At 39.4% G+C, this 20,187-nt stretch overlaps 4 protein-coding genes across 5 annotated transcripts; 1 reads left to right on the forward strand and 3 right to left on the reverse strand.

Annotated features, from left to right (window-relative positions):
- Positions 1–534: 534 nt before the first annotated feature.
- LOC117645992 (death-associated protein 1) lies at positions 535–2,535 on the reverse strand. The gene is made up of 3 exons (XM_034386591.1): positions 2,341–2,535; positions 1,610–1,724; positions 535–1,532 (listed from the first exon to the last, which is right to left on the reverse strand). The coding sequence occupies exons 1-3, from the start codon at positions 2,387–2,389 to the stop codon at positions 1,373–1,375; spliced, it is 324 nt and encodes a 107-aa protein (XP_034242482.1). The 5' UTR covers positions 2,390–2,535; the 3' UTR covers positions 535–1,372.
- Positions 2,536–2,919: 384 nt separating this feature from the next.
- Positions 2,920–13,735, reverse strand: LOC117645968 (rapamycin-insensitive companion of mTOR). Its single transcript, XM_034386543.1, has 23 exons — positions 13,627–13,735; positions 13,490–13,537; positions 12,777–12,939; positions 12,566–12,697; positions 12,289–12,479; positions 11,997–12,219; positions 11,744–11,912; positions 10,468–10,646; positions 10,253–10,383; positions 9,762–10,127; positions 8,767–9,677; positions 8,520–8,689; positions 8,227–8,434; positions 7,905–8,148; positions 7,584–7,823; positions 7,171–7,501; positions 6,942–7,090; positions 6,564–6,861; positions 6,202–6,476; positions 5,775–6,122; positions 5,457–5,703; positions 5,228–5,366; positions 2,920–5,140 (listed from the first exon to the last, which is right to left on the reverse strand). The coding sequence occupies exons 1-23, from the start codon at positions 13,685–13,687 to the stop codon at positions 4,406–4,408; spliced, it is 5,958 nt and encodes a 1,985-aa protein (XP_034242434.1). The 5' UTR covers positions 13,688–13,735; the 3' UTR covers positions 2,920–4,405.
- On the forward strand, positions 13,736–15,768 carry LOC117645984 (glucoside xylosyltransferase 1). The gene is made up of 7 exons (XM_034386582.1): positions 13,736–14,069; positions 14,256–14,412; positions 14,500–14,634; positions 14,715–14,907; positions 14,982–15,131; positions 15,212–15,384; positions 15,460–15,768. Exons 1-7 carry the CDS (start codon positions 13,876–13,878, stop codon positions 15,607–15,609), a joined length of 1,152 nt encoding a protein of 383 aa, XP_034242473.1. The 5' UTR covers positions 13,736–13,875; the 3' UTR covers positions 15,610–15,768.
- Positions 15,664–18,893, reverse strand: LOC117645976 (nitric oxide-associated protein 1). 2 transcript variants are annotated; one of them, XM_034386569.1, is made up of 11 exons: positions 18,791–18,893; positions 18,173–18,665; positions 17,936–18,087; positions 17,615–17,864; positions 17,314–17,532; positions 17,069–17,220; positions 16,848–16,992; positions 16,573–16,733; positions 16,334–16,488; positions 16,032–16,255; positions 15,664–15,953 (listed from the first exon to the last, which is right to left on the reverse strand). In XM_034386569.1, the coding sequence occupies exons 2-11, from the start codon at positions 18,663–18,665 to the stop codon at positions 15,763–15,765; spliced, it is 2,142 nt and encodes a 713-aa protein (XP_034242460.1). In that variant the 5' UTR covers positions 18,791–18,893; the 3' UTR covers positions 15,664–15,762. The 2 variants fall into 2 exon arrangements, with proteins under 2 accessions (XP_034242460.1, XP_034242459.1); XM_034386568.1 differs by having other exon boundaries at positions 18,173–18,888.
- Between the last annotated feature and the right edge of the window lie 1,294 nt (positions 18,894–20,187).

Here is a 20,187-nt window from a genome sequence, read left to right on the forward strand (position 1 = left end):
CCGGGGCCCAGCAGCGCCCGGCAGCTCCAAGCTCCCCGTCATCACTCTCATTCGCCTATTCATCATTGCGGCTGCGGCAGTGCTGCCGCCATGCCGCCTCGGCGGCAAGGGGAGGGACAAGGAGGAAGGGCGCGGGTGCGGAGGCAGGGCGCCATGCTCGCGCGGAAGCTCCGTCGTAATTTGTGTGTGTGTGTGCGCGCGCGCGGAAGGCAAACTGTGGAAAATGATCGCCGCCAGTCGGCCGTAAGAAGAATCGATCCGCTCGCTCCCCTGACTCAGCTGGATTAGTGCTTAATGATATGTTAATTCCTTCCAGAATAGGGATACTGGGGAGAAATAAAACAGAGATCCATTGAAAAAGTTTTATTTTAATATTAGACTTGGAACAGCTTTTCTTTCAACAAAAACTCTTGAGGTAAGAGACGCCCGGCTATTCAATGGCTAATAAGACTTTTTTTTTATCCCAAAAAAAGCTTCAACACAGTAACTTATTTAAAACTGGAAAAGAAAACAAAACAGTACTAATGTAAAATATTCACCCACACTAATCGATTTAATCTCAATAAATTCTTCAAAATGCAACTCTGTACCAATTTATAATTGATAACCAAACAAATGCAACTTTGTCTTTGTCCAAACTACGAAGCAGGTACTTTTGACAACTGGAATAAAGCAAGAACAAGTGTGTGAGACAATCAGAGCTTGTTGATTGGAATGTGCAACAGGCTTTGTACTTGATGGAATAAAAAAATAAACCCCAGAAAGGAATAATAACAGAAATTAGGCCTCAAGCAGAGGAGAAACAAGGAAACAGTATCACCAATTGAACCATGTCCTAAAAGTACAAGAGCAACTCATTTTATGCTAAAAGAATCGAATTTGGCGTTGCATTTGTGAACATCTGAAGCAATTACAAGACCCCATTTTAAAAAGGCTACTTTGTTTTTGAAACAACACTGACAATCAAATTAAATTTATTATAATCAACAGCACCACAAAGGTTTAAATGAAAATAAACATTCTTTCAAAATATACTTTTAACATAATTAAATTGAAAAATAAAAATATTACAGGTATCCCGAATAAACCAATTTCACTGGATTGATTAACAAGGTACAAAACAGTTCCAAAGGATTACAGAGTAATTACTCTGTAATCAATCATAGAACAACACACATCAGGTCATAGAGCTTCATCCTGGCAATTATTGAACTACTTTCTGGCTGAGCAGAGCATCAGCATGATCAGGTATTGAATAACAAAGCCTTTCTGAGCCAGTAAGTCAGGTGTCAATACAATCAAGGCACAGGCAATCTTTCAATTTAGAACAAAGCTATCAAATGTGTGCTGTTGCAGTAACTTGAGCTCCTATCTACTGCTTCCTTGGCTGCTGGATGTTGGTGGGCCTGTCATGGGTAGGTCGAGCGTCATGCGTCGGCACAGGCTTGTTATGGAAGTGTTGCACAGCCTCAGTTGGGAAGTCAGCGTTTCCTCTCATTGGAGCACCTGACACTGTGGTCATTTTAGGAGGACTGAAACAGACAGCATTGATAAGTCACTGATATTGATCTACAAAATTGAAACGTACTGATACCAAATGTGTCAGTACCTAGTGACGGCAGAAAAGGTGTTAATGTGGTCATCGCCTTCCTCAGCATTGGGGTCTTTCTCCGGCTTGTCCTTGTTAGGTTTGTGCTGGGAGATTCTCATGCCCCCGGCTTTAACTGAAAATAGATAAATAAAATATGAGAAATGCTGACAAGCCACTCCGGTGGTCTCTGATAGATAGTGGCTGACGCTTGCATAGCAACAACACTTAAGTGGTTGTAAAGTTACATATGCAAATTTAAGAGGCATGCTTTGACATCAAATTAACACTGTTAAAAGTGTCTTCAGGGGGAGAGTGAAATGTACCTCAATGGAGAGTAGAACAAAGAAGCTGCTGCAACAGCAGGTTGGGATTAATGAATGTTATCAATATTATGTGATGAAAACATTTAATTATTAGAATCAAAAGAGCAAACAGTTTGGCAATTAATGTTTCATTTGCAGTGGACTAAATAAGGAAAATTTTCAGATAAAAAATTGTAGTATAGATTCTTTATGTGTGATAAGACTGGAAATATGTATTCGACGTTTATTGAATATTCTGTGAAAGTTGCCAGCAAGCAAATTCAAGAGAAGAGCCTGCCCGCATTGACCGTCAAAATCAAAAGAGGATATAAGGCCTAGAACTGGTCGACAGATGTTACGTCGGTGCCTGCCCTGCCTGCCGTGGTGCCTACGTGACAAAGGGAACAAAAGCACTGTTTACCTAAACTAAAGCTCAGATTCTTTTACCTGCTGGGGGATGACCCGCCTTCAAAGAGGTTTCCTCAGTTGATGACATGGCGATTCTTCCTTAATGAGTGGTTGCAAGGGGGAAAGACACCTTGTTTCAAACGATAATCAACTTAAAATGCGGGAGTGATCGCTTTCGATCCGCGTGCTCTTCCTTGTAGGTGGTGTGGCTGATGGCTAGAGTGGCGTGGCCGCTCGCTCGCTAGTGGTGGGGGCGGTGAGTAGACCTCACCGCACTATGGCAAATTCTCCGATACACATTCAGGCCACTAGAGTCCTATAAGACCCTCGGACTGCAGCCGATTGGAGCCCCCACGCCCCTTGGCTAGAAGCTTTTCAAGCACGACGTGGCCTTGCAACTACAACTTCACCCACAATTGTGTTTTTCTAACCTTCCAGAAATTTATCTGTGGGATTTTCATAAAACTTGGCAAAGTTATATGACAGCTGATTTTTAATTTTAAAAATCTTTTAGGCAGACCGAGGAACAGTTGCATTTCTGTCACAAAAATGTAGTGAGTTGCCTGCGCTAAATGTAACAAGTGCTAGTGTGTATAGGGGACTGTAAAAACAAAGCAATTTTCTTCTTGCACTTAAAGTTTTTTTTTTAATACTGCAATAGACACCTCACTATAAGACCAAACTCAATGCTGAGAACAGGGAGACACTGTAGAAAAGCGTCTGATAGCGCCCACGAAAGGTATGTATATTCAGTAACAAATAAATAAATCATCATTCAACCATACATGGGAGGCTCCAATAAGAGCCCAAAACAGGTGCATTGTCAGTGATAATGATCATTGATCATCATACAATACTCTTGATCATCATCATCAATGCTGAAGAGTTTCTCTACATTGGGCTCAGTGACACAGTTAGCCCATGCAAAATGTAAATTTGTTATGACATTTAATGTACGTAAAACCATTAAGCTTATTAAAAATCTGAGTGTTAATAGTGTTATTTCGCAATTCTGCTCGCATCACTGAACCCACTCTAGAGAAATCCTTCTGAAAAGGGATGAAATCAAGCTCTAATGCTAAATGCCTATCACATGCTTTCTCCAAGAGGGTAGATAAAAATAAGAGGGATGCGACAATATAGTTTAAGTTACCATGACTGGTTGAGTACCTATATAGACAATACATGACAGAAGAATTGGTCACTATCCTCTTGAGTTTCTTGCTTTCTTTCATTAAATAATTTGGTTTGTTATTAAAAATAGCAAAAGAAAGAAAGAATCTCAAAAATCTCTAAGTTTTAACAGACTGTACAGCAATAAAATACTACATACTTACAAAATTCATAGATATGTATAGTACCAGACAAGATCTTTAACTAGGTATTTAAAGTTAAGTTAAAAAGAAACCCTGAGATTGTCATCACAAAGAGATTTGTAACAGGAGCAGAGCAAGGAAAACAATCACACCAATTAATGTAATGCCAATTTCAATAATTTGGCACATTTTGAATGAAATGCATTCTCACCTCCCACAAATCATGTGAACACTGTTGCATACAATTTCCTAGTAATTTTTTTCTCTGCAGGTAACTTGCTTGAGTTTTTTCTTAAGATCTTGCCACACTATACAATTAGCACAGAAAAAAAGAAAGAGAGAAAGGGAGAAGAAAATAATTATCTGATAATTAAAAATCTTACATAAGCAAAATATTGCTTGCCCCAGAAAGGGATCACTATCACAACAACAGAAGCACAAATTCTGCTGTATTCACCTGAGATTTCACTCAAATTATATAAAATAACAAGAAAATGTTTAAAACCATTGGGACTATATCATCTGGCTTACAGTATTCATACAGACACATCTGTTTTAATACAGGAGGGCATAAGCAATGCTTATGATCACAATAAAATACTATTTCTCTAGTTTGATCAGTAAGTTTGGTTTAATAAGGTCATGGTAGGTAATTTATCTACCCAGGAATCTTAAACTTAATTTCATTTCAATGGTTTAAAATCATAAGAATGAACATGAAATGGGGGAACTGTCCAATTCATAAGGCAATAATAATAAATTACAACAGAATGACAAGTTAAGTGCCACTAATCAGTAGACTGTTTGTCCACATGCAATATTGCTTTTGGCTGACAAGATGTGGCTACTTTCCTCAGTCTAGATGGACTCCATTGCGCTGTACATTTTTGATCATCACTTCCTGAACTAATAGGCCTCATATCACTGCCGTCACCACTTTGTAGGCGGCAACTCAAAAGTCTCACAGGACTGCATGGCTCATCAGGTTCAGGTACTTTTGAATTATTACTTCCTGCTACATCATCATTTTTATTTTCACTAGTCTTTGATACTTCTAAACTCTCCCCATCACCCTTTTTTCGTGATGCAGACACGTTATCCATTTGTGAAAGTAAACTGTAAACAGTTTTCTTGGCTGGTTTGGATACAGGAGAATCTTTGCTGCTCGTTGGAAGAGATGAAGTGGAATGTCCTTCCTCATCTTTCTTGGTAATTGTAGGAGCCTGATTTTTGAGTGATTGAGTCACAATTCCTTTTACATCAGACAGCCTCGGAATACTGCCCAATGCCAATGCCACACTGCTGTAACTTCCTCTTCGCTCTTCACTGCCAGACAGCTCTTCTAACACCATTGAAAGTGGAAGAGCAGCTGCATTATCTACACCTACAACTTTGACACTTCCAGTCATCACAAGGCCCTCACCTGGAGGGAGAGATACAGATATACTTCGTGTTTGATGATTTTCTGCACCAGAGTTAGTTGAAGGTGTTAATTTCAAAATGTTGACCGCCTCATCATAGATCTAAACAAAAACGAAACAAAGAGTCAAATTAACACAAATGATAATGAATATAATGGAAGAGGATGTAACAATTATACAAACACAAACCTCAGAAAATGAGACATCTAAAAAGATTTCCTGGAGGAAACGTCGAGCTTGAAGGCGGTAGTTGCAAGATGATAGACTTTCACATAAGTCAGAATATAAACAAATGTCATCAAGCATATGCGGGTTCTTTTGTTTTGAACTATAAAGGGGGGTGGAAAACAAGATTATCACACAGGCCTCACAAAACAGAGTATATAAGATAGAAAAATAAATCAAAGTTCAAACTTACTGAAGTAATGATTGCTGGCATGGCTTAACCCAAATGGGGTTGCTCATGCACTCAACATGCCTCATCACTTCCAGGCGCATTTTAGTTCTATTCATTGCTGGAGTTCCAGCTGTGCTATCTTGTGTTGATCCAACTGTTTCTGTACTTGTTGTACTTTCCAAGCTCCCGCCAAATGCCCCAACACTCATAGTTCGGTGTCGAGAAGGACTATCATTAGCTTCATTGGTACCACAACTACTTTCCGTTTCTGAACAAAACCAGAAAATATTTAGTAAGTAAGTCTACCAACCCCCACATTTTCCATCGCACTGTAGTTACCTGTTCTGGCACGAGCATGATATGATCCTGAAGATATCTTGCGCTCTCGGTGAGAAGTAGCATGTTGCTGATGGTGCTGTTGAGGTCGTAAAGAGCAAGCAAGACAAGTGGAAGTTTGGTGGCGATAGGTGCGCACTTCTGTGTAAGTAAGACTTGGCCCCGAGGAGCGCTCGCGGCGTCGACGCGCATGAGACTGAGCTTTATGACTTAGTGTACTTCGACCACTGCGCCTTGAACCCCTACCAGCAGCACGTTCCTTTTCAGAGCGATTTCCACCACCTTCCTCACTTTCCACTTCTTCGTCGGAATCACTGGTTAAGTGGAGACTCGGCACAAGCTCTGCCTCATCTGAAAAGATAAATCACAATGTGATTAATACCAAGCAAAAGCCACACCTATCATGAGCCAAATCAGCTGGAGATGGTACCTGACTCAGGTATCCGCTCACAATCGCTCTGATGGTCGGCAGTATCTTCCTCCTTCACTGTCTGTTGAAAATCTGGGTCCCCAAACAAACTGGCGGAGGGATGCACAGCTTTGGCAGAGGTAGGATATAAACAGCTTGATGACAGAGGCAAGGCAATACCCATGTAGCACTGACTACATTCTTGCAGGGTTGTACTAGTCTTGTTGGGAGAACTAGTGGCTGTGGGTTCATCAGTGAAAATTTCATCTGCTATCTTGGGGTCAAAATTTGCAAACCTGCAGGATTAACAAATAATTTACAGAACAATAAGTAATACAAAAAATATTAACAAATCAAGCAGAGGGAAGAAAAGTCCAACTCACACTGGATGTGGTGTAGATTGCCTATCCAAGCTTCTAACTTTAAAGCGGCGCATAGAACTAAGAATTGAAGAGGAATGACGCTCTCTATTAAGTGAAGATGAGTTTGAAACATTGAGATCATCAAGGAAATGGTCAGCTGCACTTGATGAATTATGGAAATTGGAAGAAAGGTTTGGAAGTTGTGGTCGTTGCAGGCTTTGTAAGGAGCGAAGAGTGGCATAATCAGCAACATCTTGTTGACTTAGACGTGAACTCATACCAGAATGAGTGGGAGATTGATGATCTAAAGCTATGCTTCCTACAAGGAGAAAAACAACAATCAGAAAAATAAAAATCATCTGAAAACACATTAGATGGTAACTATGATTTGTGTTGTACCTTGAAATGAAGTCCTCCTTGTCTTCTCTTCTTGTTGAAATGATGTTAGAGGAGTGACAAGTGGTGTTGGTGCACCACTTAAGTTAGCGGATTTAAGAGTATTTAAGGATGTAGAACTAGGAATAGGGCTTAGAGTCTGAACTCTATCACTAAAAAAATTAAATGGAGTCCAAATTAGAACAATGCCAGATGAAACATGCACATACGAAACTGTATCATTTTTAGATACCTTGTTTGTTTTATACCAGTTGAATCACAAGAATAGACACCACTGTCAGAACCACTGTTTGATCTGACTTTAACTTCGTCAATGGTCTTAGAATGATTGCCTACACTGAATGCATCTTTTCCAGGGATAGAGCCTGTCGTGTGAGTCTCTGTGCCAATTGTTCCCGTAGATGATGAAGTTAAAACTGATGACGGAACAGGAGACCCTGTCACTCGCTGAAGCTGTGGGCTTTCAGATTGACTCTCACTAAGGCTGCGTTGTTGTTTCCTGGGCCACTCTGGAGCAACCCTCTGATGTGGTAAAGTACAAGCTTTCCTGCTAGGTGCGTCGCCTGAGGAACAAAATCACTTTTATGTAGGTGGCTAATTGCTTGCAATACACTAAGGAACAGCTCTTTGAAAAATGTTCCCTACCAGCCATGGGAGATGCTTCATTCCAAAATTGAACTCCACTGTTGGAAAAAGAGTCATCCCACAAGGAACTATCATCTTCTTCAGTGACAACACTGCTCTCAGTCTCTGTCTCATCAGCAATGAGAAGTGTTTGAGCATTATTGTCCTCTTTGGGTATAAATATGCATGAGCTTGACGGCGGTAGGTTTTCATGAATTACTGGCCAGCGTTCGTGCCGGTGGTGCCTCACAGTCACCCAATCTGGTTTACAATACAATTCAAATAATTAAAAAGTACTACCTCAATTGTTTTTGGTATTTTAAAATTTGTGTTGGCTCTTACCCATTAAAGACAGGAGGTCAGCACCAGCAGCTGTGGTAGCAACGAGACCAATTGAGTAAAATGCTGTGGCACGGATAGAATAGACAGGGCAATTTTGTGCAATCATTGCTAGAGACTCAATTACTCCTTCATTTGCCATCCACTCAAAGCCAGCAGAACTGGTTGCTATATGCCCAACAGCCCACAATGCTGCTTTGAGCTCCAATATTTCTTGATCGCTTTTGCACTGCTGGCTTTTAACAACCTAAACAGAAGTATACACATCCAATAAGGACCAGATCACACAAACGCACAGCTCAGCAGAGAAAAAATGGATTCATACCTTTAAGAGGGAGAGCACTCTAGTATCTTGGTTAAGAATCTTACAACCTTGTGAGAGTTGAGATAACTGTCCATAAAGATGAGGAGGAACAAATACATCTTTGACAGTGTGCTTGGCAGAGCTAACACGCCTGCTGTACAGACCATCTTCACCCCTTTGATGTAAAGACAACGAGTCATGAATCTCACCTTCCAAAAAGCGGACATATCTAAAATTTTAAAGACACAAAATATTAATAGGTCAGAATCTCGTAAATTTCAAACCAAAAAATGATACCATGAAAAAAATCAAACCTGTAATTGAACTCAACAGCCCAAAAGTCCATTTGAGCCGACAAAAATCCTCTTTGTTGCAAGTAGGAAAATCCACTTGGTACAGAAGCCAGTCGTATCTCAATAAAAAGTTCTCTTTCAACATTGGAATTAAATTTAGGTTGAAGATCAGCCAGGGATTGAAGAAATATCTGTGGTAAAATTTTAAGAAATTAGAAAATACTGTAATTTGAGGAAAAAGGTTTTAGATGACTAAATTTTTACTTACAGGTTCATCACATGCTTCATCCAGAATGTTCAAAGCAGCTAGCCTGACTGACTTACTGGCGTCTTTTACTTGATTTATAACAAGAGATAAGCCCCATTCATGAAAGTTAGGAACACGAGCTCGAAGAAGCACTACCATGAATTGGGTGGCATAGAGACGGGAAGATTCTGAGCCAGATTTTAACACAGTTTCTAAAATTTGTCTTGTCGAACCAGGGGTAGCATAATCCAAACTTGAAATGACAAGTTTGATATAACAGTCATGAATTGTGTTAACAACAAGACGATGTAGTAAACTCAGGATTCCACACGATTCTAAAATACTCAAGCCTTTTCTACTTTGACATAAATGACCAATAAATAGAAAGTAGTCCTGACACAAATTATTGTTCATATGATGTGGACTAAATAGACAGTCATGGGCACTTTTGGCTGAAAGTATTTCTTCCATCTGTGAGTGGATATCTCCAAGCAGTTCACCAATGAGCCGGGAACCTTCAACTTCCTCTGCTATTAAGAGAGCATCAAGCAGTTCTATTCCAGCTAGGGTAAAAGTGTTAGCATTTTTCCTATTGCCTCCCAATTCAACTCGACTAAAGCGGTTATTGGTAGGCTTGTAAAAGTGAACCAGCCGCTTAACAAAAGTTCTATGATTTGAGTCCTCCATTTTCAAAAGAATATCACTTTTACTTTTAAGGATAGAGCGCACAATTTCCCAGTTCCAAGAATAAGCATCCTTGGACACCAAGACACCGGATTCCTTGAGTGCGTCTTCAGATTCCTTAGCAAGCATTTGCTGTAATTTGGATTTTGAGTATCTTCCACGGGTTGCAATTCCAAGAACACTTTCACTAAAACGGCGAGGACGTCTTGAACTTCTTTTTTTATCAGCGTTACCTTTTACCAGAGTTCCTAGAAAGTAAATCCCTATTAATTCAGCTATCTTCAGACACTAAAATTAGAAACTCATGCAAAAGTCTATTAAACAAAACAAACCTGTTGGATCAGAAGAAAGAGATTCCTCTCTAGCACCTCTCCTAGCTTCAGAATGAAACCGACTGGATGAATTCAAAATTTGAGCTAAAAATAAGGATGCAGGAGCAGGCCGGCGTTTCAAAAGTCTATGCAACTGATTCATGGCAGTCACAGATGCTTGAGCTTGCTGCTGGTTTGCTTTAGTAACAGTTAAAGCAGGCTGCACAGCTTCCAAGATTTTATGGTAAGTCTGTTTAGCACTGGAAGAAGAAGATGCATGATCTACTGGTGAGGCACCAACAGCATACCACATTAGAGAGGGTAAGGATGGTGTTATATTGCAACATTGAGGAGGGAGAAGTAAATGCATCATATGCAAAAGTTGGCCTGAAAAGAAAGGAACATGACCAATTAATATTTTCACCGAAAATGTATGTCAATGGATATTAAACAAAAATCCAGCAATGAAATTATACAACAGAGATAACAAAACAGGAAGTGTGCATACCGACCTAAAAGAATAGTAGCTCTGACGGAGAGAAATGTATCTTCAGCAACAATCACTTCAACTATGGCTGCCAAGAGACCAGCATCAAGAAAAGCTTGGAGAAGGGCAGCCAAGTGATTAACCACTATATTGGGTCTGAAAGAATCACAAGAAATTGACTCTCAGTCACGACATAGGTTTCTTCGAACATTTGCTACAAATCTTTAGAGTGCACAGTACCTAAACTTGGAGAGGTGCGGTAGAACCCCTTTACCCTCTGCTGCTATAAATCCCTCATTGAGGCGCCAGCTGTCCTGAGGATGTGATGGATCGACTGCATCCAAGGCAACACTAAGTTCATCTGTCCATTCCGGTAAAGGAATTCCAAGAAGATCATAAAGTAGATCCAAAACAGCTTTCTACAGGAACAAAATCAAAGTTTGGTGTTAATTTAGAAAATTTAAATCATTAATTTAAAAAAAAAAAAACCACATATGTACAGTACAATCCGCTTAAACCGTTTTGCCCGATTGCGCCGGTTCCGGACGTCTTAAACGGAGAACGTTTTAACCGAAATTCGAAAAAAATGATTTAAAAACGCATTTTTTTGCCGTAACTCAGTAGAGAGGACTGAAAAGACTCTAAAAATGCTTTGTTATGAAATCTTGAGTGGTAATACATTTTATGGGCTCTTGTCCAGCTCTCTGAACGCCCCGTGTTGTGACTTGTCGCGCCGCCCGCGCCGCCGCCGCCGTAGCCGAGCCCCGGGGTAGAGTGGCAAGGGGTAGTGGCAGCGTGGAGGTGCACGCGCTCGACATCGGAACGCAAACATACGCGAATTCGGTGAAAAATGCGCTTCTTTAACGGTGCAAAACGGTTTAAACGAACGAAAAACGGCCCGAAACAACGATAAAAGCGGAGAAACGTCTTAAACGGAGACGGTTTAAGCGGACTCCTAAGGGGGCATCCATAAAGTACGTCCGCACTCGAAGGGGGAGGGGGAGGTGGACAAAAGCGGACGTTGGCGGACGTGAGGGGGAGGGGGGGTCCGAGGTGGTCGGACGTCCTACTTTTATACGAAGAAAATTAAGAAAAATTAGACGATTTGCGCCGTCTTTACGCGCGGCGCCGATGTCAGCGGCGACGGAAACGGAACGTAGTCATATTTATTTTTATTTTCTGAATAACGCAGAAGGCGGCTTAACACGCGTTTTCTATCAGTTTACCCCCAAAAAAGCGCTTTATTGTTGAAATTTGGAATACTTTGGCCAAAATGGACGTCCAAAGGGGGGAGGGGGGGTCGCCGAAAGCGGACGTTAGCGGACAGGGGGGGAGGGGGGGTCAAAATTACCGAAAAAAGTGCGGACGTACTTTATGGATGGCCCCTAATGCATTGTTTCGGCCTATGATTCGAATGTAGAATCGCTCTGAGACGTCTTAAGCGGAGAAACGGTTTAAACGGATACGGTTTAAGCGGATTGTACTGTAATAATAGAAAAGAAGAATGGAAGCTTACTCGTATCTCCAATTGTTTAAGGTACAACACATCAACAAGGGCACGCAGGCCCGAATTTTCAGAAGGGTTGCAGAAATGCAGAAATCCTGGCCAGGACCTTAGAATTGACAATAAGGCAACATGGCTTGAATACAGCCTCAAGTCCCGCTCTCGAATCTCCTTGTCACTTCTGTGTACAAAGAGAGAGCAATGGTAAGAGGCAATGTTGGCTTGAAAATTTATGAAATTCGAACTCCTTTCTAGGTCTACTCACTTGGCCTTATCAGCAGTGCCCTTAGAAAAATAAAAATCACAGTAAGGCTCTGCAAAACATTGCAAGTCAATTCGTGCTGCAGCTCGAGTTTCTGGTCTGTCTAATAAATATAATAAACACCCAACAAGGGACTCAGAAACTTTGGGAAGTCCACAGTCAAGAATATTTCGGACAAGAGACGTTATGCCTCCACATTTGATAAATAAAAATGGATTCAGAACACCTGAAATTTTAAAATATTGATGAAAATTGTAACATTGAATGTCATAATGAGTGATAGATTAATACGTACATATTTCGCTTAGCACAGCAAGGGAAGCACGCAACATTCTATCATTTGCTTCTGTAGCCCCATTTGCAAGTGAAATGAGGCATCGCAAAAGAGAAACAGGAAAGTTTGATGGACTAATGGCAAGAAACCTGCGCATGATACGCATAGCTTGTATCCTTTCCAGGTCATTCTTGAGTGCAAGATCCAGGCTCCTAAATATAAAAAAATCAACAAGATATTATGCTGCTGCAGCATTTCAAAACAAGAACAGGTTGCCTTGTGAACAAAGTGTACTAACCGTGCTATGAGGCTAGGAATCTGGAGCCTAATTAAAATACGGACATCATTTTCATCTGTGATGAGATAGCGGACAGCCCTCAGGCCTGCTGCACGAACTTGAGTAGCTTCATGTATCAAACTTGCTCTTAAACTATGAAGAGAAAATAGAATAAAGATTAGAAATTACTAAGAATAGAAACAAACTTAATGGGAGAATATCAAGAGCCTACCAGCAGAGTAATTCTTCTTTACTGTAGCCTAAATGAGTATGATTAATGCTTGGTTGACTGACTAGCTTGACAAAAGCATTTAAATAACCTAGCCTCTTTCCCTCAACAATGCCATGTCTTTGACAAACATGATTAAATATTTCTTGAATATTTTCTTTAGGATCTGAAACAAAGAACACAGTGAATGAAAATTGAGCCTATAACTTTGAGCAGTTTTATCAAGTAGTATGGTGTGACAATATTTCTTCACTCTTTGATACTTGGAATTAATATCCTTCACTAACTAAACAACAGCGATGTGAGATTATCACCAAAAATGGTTGTGTATTTAAAATAAACTGGAAGCTGAAGTAGTAAAAACTGTCATACTTGCTCCAGATTCAAGAAATCAAAACAAAACACTTAGGCAGAGGTCAACTAACGGAAAGAAATGATTTAACCTGAGCCAATGTAAGAAAGTTTTGAAACACAGGTGAAGGATAATCTAAAATATCAATTTTGATTAAATACATAACTATGCAAGTAAATAAGAGAGGACAATGTCAAAGTCCACACATAACAGCGAAGGTACATAACGAGTGGAACCGTACAATATATGACGTGCACGAAGACAAGATGACTGAATGTCAAAGTATAAATAGAACGAACAACCGGTGGAAAAAATAGTGGCTTTTAATGATAAAAACCGACTCAAATAAGGACACGGTGATTACCTTTGGACAGGTCCAGTTGGACATTCTCGTCATCGCTGTCTAGACGATCTGTGGGAAAATGACATAAGTTGTATGCGCAACTAGCAGCGGTTTCAAAGAAAAAAACGGTCTAAACATGCAGATTTTAGGCGACTTACTACGATTAAATCGGCCGGATCGAAGGCTTCTTCCCCGAATCATCCAACTTGCGATCGCCATTTTCCATTTTATCGTGCGTCCTTTGTTTTCTGTTGGTGTTTCGGTCTCCCTTATTTTCAGTCACTCACGAGACTGTGAATATTGTGTTATTTGTTTACGTTTTCGGTTCCTGCGTTTGTGAAACGGTTGTTGTGACTCTTTGGTAATGGGGGGTGGGTAGATTGTAACGTTTTAATGTTAGAAAAAATATGTCATTTACCTCAAATGTCAACGTTTTATTCGTGTGCATCGTTATATCATCTGCTTTGCTGTACTACCTTAGCCTGTCATTCTCCTCCACTTCTGTGTCAACACAAGTGGCTCATACCCATTTTAAAAATGAATTATCCACTCACAATACCAGTCTCAAGAATGGTCTTACACTTGTGGACAGCCAGGAGAGGTAAGAGGGATCACCACACGGTGAAACAGACAAAAGTGATAGCTGTCAGTTCGGTTGAGGATGTCTCCCGTAACAGATAAATGATTTGAAAAATGTTCACCATACCGTTTTCCTTTAACCATTTCTCTCAGCATTGTTCTCTAAAACTAGTCTTTTACTTGTGACACAAGTTCTTTTGTTTTTCAGGTTTCCAGAAATTGTTGTGGCTGTTGTAGCATGTGGTGATCGTTTAGGAGAGACGCTGGCGATGTTGAAGTCAGCTCTCATATTCACAGAATGGTGGCAACCCTTAAGATTTGTTATATTTTCTGACGATGTATTAATGCCTAGTTTTAAAGAAAAGGTAATTAAAATAATATCTTATTTTTACAATGACTAGAAGTCTTCAAGAAATAAACTGGGTCATCATCAACTCGTTTATTGTTTCCAGCTCACTGAGTGGAAATTACTTGTTAATAACACCTTAGAGTTTGAACTGCATCCAATAACTTTTCCGAAGAAAGGCAATGCTGAAGAGTGGAGAAAACTTTTCAAACCATGTGCTTCTCAGAGACTTTTCCTACCTGTAAGTAGTCGTTGATGCCTTTTATGTTGCAGTAATTTAGTTGCGTTCCTAAAAGCCATTTCCTTGAAAAAAATTTACAGGAAATTTTGAAGCAGACGGATTCTGTCTTGTATGTAGACACAGACACACTTTTCTTATCCCCACTCAAACTAATTTGGAAACATTTTAGTGCCATGAACTCATCACAAATGGCTGCCTTGGCTTTTGAGCATGAAGACCCTAACACTGGATGGTACAACAGATTTGCTCATCATCCCTTTTATGGTCCATATGGTGAGTACAGCCCTGCCTCTATTTACGGACCTTATTCCAATTTTTACAGTAATGCACAATTTTTTATAAATTAGGTGTCAACTCTGGTGTTATGCTCATGAACTTAACACGCATGCGGGAGTTCCACTGGGAGGATTATGTTATTCCTGTTTACAAGGAATTTAAGCTAAAAATCACCTGGGGTGATCAAGATATTATTAACATAATATTTCATTACTATCCACGTGAGTATTTCATCTTATATAGGCTGGCATCTGGAATTTCAGTTTATCACCTCACACTTGTTTATTTTTATCTTGCTTAGACAAATTATACATTTACTCATGTCGATTCAACTACCGCTCAGACCATTGTATGTACATGAGTGTTTGCAAAAGTGCAGAAAAGGAAGGAGTTGCAGTTCTTCATGGGTCTCGTGGGACGTTTCACTCAGAAAAACAACCTGCTTTCACTGCAGTGTATCGGGCTTTTGAAGAAGTAAGTAAGGAATGCTTTTTTATTACAATGTGAAGGCATTTTTATTTTGACATTAAAACTGACTTCTTTTCTCAGTATCAGTTAGGTACTGATTTGAATCAACATTTGGAGATGCCACTTAAAGCTTATTTGGAGGAAACCAGTGGAACAAACTGTGGCCAGATTCACCACATTTTCACTCAAGCCATGGACAAATACATTTTACATTCTACTGTGTTACCTTGAACTACAGAGAAGATTGTTATCAGAGGAGGGCAGGTTGACAAACCACAAATCGAAATTTTTTGAAAAGTATACCAGTTACGTAAATGAAACAGAACATAAAAGAAAAAGATTGAAATCTTGTTCAAGAGCAATATTAAATATTAAAGCAATTTTTTAATATTTTCTGCGTTTCTCATACTTTCCTGCCGCTCTCCCTGGTTTGTAGGTGGGTGTATGAGATATTCTCGCACCTCTAAAATTGACTGAGTGAGGAAGTAAGGCTGGCTGCCTCAAATGAATGCCTCTAGCAAATGGAGTCCACACGCGGAAGGACATATCGTCACAACCACTTACAGAAACCCAACCTTAAACAAGAAAAGACAAAATGAACAACATAAGCCTTATACTTAAGTGAATTTGCTCCTTATTAATAGGAAACTTACCTGCCGAGGAAAGAATAATATCAGCACAGCATTCCTTCCAGCCAAGGCCTTTCACTTCAATAGGTTCTTCTTTGGCCTGAAGACCAGGCCAGTCTGCAAGTCTTTGTGGCCCACCACACGGGACTGCCAGTAGCTCTGACCCCAGTAGCTGTTTGTACACATCTTCAGCTTCTTCAGTTTGTACGATGGAGACAGGTAGATGAATAGAGGAAAAAACTGCAATCCTTTTGGAAACAAGGAAATGTGTAAGAGTGCATACATAGTGTATGCAACAGAACAAGAAAAATTTTCAAAATTAATACCTGACAGAATTATTAAATGATGCACTTAATAAATCAATCCGACCCAAGCCTGCAAGAAATAGGCTCCTCCCTGGTTTTAAGATAAAAAATCTTGGAAGAATAGCAGCTTTAGGGATGACTTTGACCAGTTCCTCAGTGGTAAGAATATTTAATATCTGTTACAAAGAGTGTCTAATTAAAATCAAAACAGTTGGTAAAAATGAATAATAAAGTGAGAGAAATTAAAAAAAGGTGGGAACCTGATCTGGATGCATTACTCCAGGCGTATCATAGCACCAACGACCTTTTGCAAATTCATAATCATTCTCATCAATACCAATCAGAGCCTCTTCTTCATGTCCTATAGAATAAATATCTGACTGTTCATCGATTTTGTGTGTAAATGTATTACCCACATACTCTGAAAAAAGAAAAAGGGAAAAACTGAAGAGGTTAATTAATTATGTAGTTCATCACTTAGTGCATTTTGTCTTTTTTTCACATTTTTTTTTGTTTCAGGAGTAGTGTCACTTACGCATAAGAGATGGCATATGGTACATTCTTTGTCTTTTGAACTGTTCCCTCTGTAATTGCTTTTCCTTCTCAATTTTGTATTTTTCTGATAGTAATCGTTTTTTACGCATAGTTAATCTCCATCCTTCTGGTCGCAGGACTGGAAACTGTTCAAACTTTTCAGTCAAAGAAAACTAAAAGAGAACACTTTTCCACTGCTATCCAAGCAAACCGAATACACACCTTAAGTAAATTGAGTGTTGTGCCAGGCCAAATTGAAGTGGTTGCTCTTTGCACAAGATTAATAGCTTGGGTTTTGCAAAAGTCTGACTGCAACAGTCTGTTGAATAAAGTAGACTTTCCAACATTAGTGCAACCAATCAAGAAGACATCACCTGCAATTGTGGCAACACAAAGTGTGATTACTGCTAAATCACACACTTCCAATTTTTAAAACTAAAAATAAATAAAAATAAGAAAGTGCTAACTTTTGTATTCCCAGAGTTCATGAAGCTGAGTGATGAGATCTTCTACACCAAAACCTGTGTGAGCACTTACAAGGGCAACATGCTTGATATTTGATTTATCAAAGCCCATTTTATACACATAAGTCAATAAAGTTTCTCTCCAGTGGTCAAGGTATCCCTTTTGATCACCAGGAATCAAGTCGATTTTGTTTCCAACAATTATTACAGGACGTTTATTACCTACAAAAGCAACAAAGGAGATTAAAAAATCATGAACACAAGCTGTAAAATAATTTTGTGTTGGTAACCAAACATTACTAACCAATGATGTCTATGATTCCAGGCCAAATGCTACAAGGAAAATCTAACATGTCCACCATAAGTATTGCTAGGGCTCGTTTATCTTGTATGCAAGAAAGAATTTTCGGATACTCCTCTGGTGAAACACTAACATCAAGAGCAACATTAAATTCTTTCAAGAAATGGCATCGTTGGCATATTAATGACTTCAATTCTTTTATACTTCGTTTAGCAAACAGCTCTTTTGGCAAATATCCTGGAATTGAATAGTCCTGAAAAATTTTAAATTTTACTTCAATTTACATGCTTTTCTTTAATAAGTCAGCAAAAGAGACAAATTTACCTGGCAATGTAATAGAGCTCCACATCCTCCACAGGGCACATTACTGACAGGTTCCTTTGGATCTGATGATCCATAATTTATATCTGAAGACACTGAATTATAATCTTGTGAATCTTCAGTAAACAGATCATAGTCACTCATCCATTTTTTCACTGCAAAGGAAAGATAAAGAAAGCTTGAAATCACCTTAGACTGGTTCATGATATCGCTGAAACAATTGAAGTCCCATGAACTTACTTCCTTTTCGTCTCTCTGCAAACTTAGCCAACATTTTATTACGATGGGTGAAGTTAGCATCCTTTATTTTTTTATCTGGATGATTGTTTCCAACTATTCTTTCTGCATATGGATAAGTAGGGGGTTGGTCCTCAGTTTCAATCACTTCATTGTTTTCATTGATGGCAGGCTCAGCACATTCATGAAGAAGCTTCAAGGTGAGAGGTCGTGCAGATGTTGTGCTTTTGGTCATCATGTCAGCAGTTTGTATAGTTTTCATTTTTTTCTCAAGAAACTTTCGTTTTACGAATGAAACTTCTGGATCGTGCTCAAACAGAACCGTATTGAATATTCTTTCTTTCAGAGGTTTTTCAACTCGATCATCAGTTGTGGTTTTCTTCGTGCCTACATCTTCTTTTAAAGTACTCAAATACCGAAAATCGTGCATTACTAGAGTTCTGTTCAAGGAGTAGAGACAGCTAAATTTCTTCCAATGTGAAGGGCTGACACCCATCTTTACCATGGACATAGCTCAAAACAATGTGTCAGTGCAAGAAAAATATCACTGGATTATGTCAAAACAAAATTCCGCAAAACAAAAGGTTATCACAGATTAGATGATAGATTGTTGTCGCATACTTTTGATGGCAAAAAACTGAACAACTTGAGCTTGGGTTAAGGCAAACATGCACATTTTCGGAAACTGTAAATAAAAAGCCGTCTGCTTGCGCCACATGATGAGAAATTTAGCCACTGACCAATCGCGTGCGTCGCGTGCGCGGAAGGTTATTCGCAAGACGGAGTTGGGTACTGGGCGGGCATTTTGCCTCTAGTTCTAGGATCTTGGATTTGTTAAAGGTTCAATCTGTTAATCAACAGGACTACTCCGTGCCTGCCTAACTCCTACCTGGGCCAGCCCTGGAGCAGACTTCAAACAGGCGAGGGGGAGCAGAGGCCCGGAGGCGGCCTCTATCTGCACGCCCGCTTTGTGGGCTCGATTTCAGCCTTGGTATAAGCTCTAGAGGGGCAAAAACTTGGGCTTGGATTAAAGCTAGAGGCTTGAACTATGCCCCTGCGGATCAAAAAAGTTAATTATGACTGTGGTTGAGTTAGTAAACGGGTAGGGAACTTGAAGAAATCAACACAAGAAATTTGAGCTCCCTAGGGAGTTCGCATGATATTTATTCTTTTAATTAACTATGGCTAACTGCCAATTAAAAGTGTCTCTCATACATAATTTAACTTCTTACTCTAATCATTATAAAGTAAAGGAGGTAAAAATCACTAACCCACTTCCACAATATAATATACAAACTATTAACTCATAAAAATACCTTTAGAGAGAAACTTAACTTAAAATAACGATACAGACTGATGACTAAACAAAGGTAAACCTCATCTGTCTTAGTATTTATTCTTTCTCTGGCTGATTGTTAACTTTGTTTTGTTACATTGTGGTTCCAGTTATACGTTTTCTCATATGAGATATATATTGAACACAATTGAGAAAATGACCAAAGAAAACACGCAGCAACATAATAAACAAAAAACTAACATAACAGGCTAAACATACAATAAGGCATTCCAGTCTGACTTGGCCTACGTGACAATTCAAAATAAAATGGAAGTGCCTTTCAACAGCATGAGGAGTTTGAAAAAACCATCAAATTGAACACAAGAGAGGCTTCAACAAAAGGCTCATTTAATTAGCTTTTAAAGAATTACTTAATTTCTGAATGCATGCCCATTAACATCCCCTGGATCAGAATTTACTATTGAAATTATTATACAAATTGAACTATCAGAAAACTGAGCATTTACCCCCGCTGTGACACAGCCAAGTTCAGCTCTTTCAAGCCAAGAGAAAGTAAAAACATTACAAGCATTACATCTGATGAGGTGGAAGACACCAGTACGAACAAAGCGCAAAAACAGAAAAAGTGAGGAATGCACCAAACAAACAGAGTCAAAATTAATAATTCATGTGGGGGCTTGTTCCTATCATCCCATTGACAGGCCAAACATCAGGAAAATGG

The sequence above is a fragment of the Thrips palmi genome, unplaced genomic scaffold (assembly GCF_012932325.1).
Source record: "Thrips palmi isolate BJ-2018 unplaced genomic scaffold, TpBJ-2018v1 HiC_scaffold_19, whole genome shotgun sequence".
Classification (NCBI taxonomy): domain Eukaryota; kingdom Metazoa; phylum Arthropoda; class Insecta; order Thysanoptera; family Thripidae; genus Thrips; species Thrips palmi.

What these genes read in the sequence shown, in the direction of transcription:
- LOC117645992 (XM_034386591.1), bottom strand. Translation starts at nt 2,389, where the DNA reads ATGTCATCAACTGAGGAAACCTCTTTGAAGGCGGGTCATCCCCCAGCA. An exon ending in GGCGGGTCATCCCCCAGCAG is followed by an intron (nt 1,725 to 2,340) that starts GTAAAAGAATCT and finishes ATCTATTTTCAG; the next exon opens with TTAAAGCCGGGGGCATGAGA. An exon ending in ACCTTTTCTGCCGTCACTAG is followed by an intron (nt 1,533 to 1,609) that starts GTACTGACACAT and finishes TGTCTGTTTCAG; the next exon opens with TCCTCCTAAAATGACCACAG.
- LOC117645968 (XM_034386543.1), bottom strand. Translation starts at nt 13,687, where the DNA reads ATGGCGATCGCAAGTTGGATGATTCGGGGAAGAAGCCTTCGATCCGGC. An exon ending in GCTGTTGAGTTCAATTACAG is followed by an intron (nt 8,435 to 8,519) that starts GTTTGATTTTTT and finishes TTAAAATTTTAG; the next exon opens with ATATGTCCGCTTTTTGGAAG. An exon ending in AAGGAGGACTTCATTTCAAG is followed by an intron (nt 6,862 to 6,941) that starts GTACAACACAAA and finishes TTCTCCTTGTAG; the next exon opens with GAAGCATAGCTTTAGATCAT.
- LOC117645984 (XM_034386582.1), top strand. Translation starts at nt 13,876, where the DNA reads ATGTCATTTACCTCAAATGTCAACGTTTTATTCGTGTGCATCGTTATA. An exon ending in TGCCTAGTTTTAAAGAAAAG is followed by an intron (nt 14,413 to 14,499) that starts GTAATTAAAATA and finishes TATTGTTTCCAG; the next exon opens with CTCACTGAGTGGAAATTACT. An exon ending in AATATTTCATTACTATCCAC is followed by an intron (nt 15,132 to 15,211) that starts GTGAGTATTTCA and finishes TATCTTGCTTAG; the next exon opens with ACAAATTATACATTTACTCA.
- LOC117645976 (XM_034386568.1), bottom strand. Translation starts at nt 18,680, where the DNA reads ATGTCCATGGTAAAGATGGGTGTCAGCCCTTCACATTGGAAGAAATTT. An exon ending in GAGTAATGCATCCAGATCAG is followed by an intron (nt 16,489 to 16,572) that starts GTTCCCACCTTT and finishes TCTTTGTAACAG; the next exon opens with ATATTAAATATTCTTACCAC. An exon ending in TATTATTCTTTCCTCGGCAG is followed by an intron (nt 15,954 to 16,031) that starts GTAAGTTTCCTA and finishes TTCTTGTTTAAG; the next exon opens with GTTGGGTTTCTGTAAGTGGT.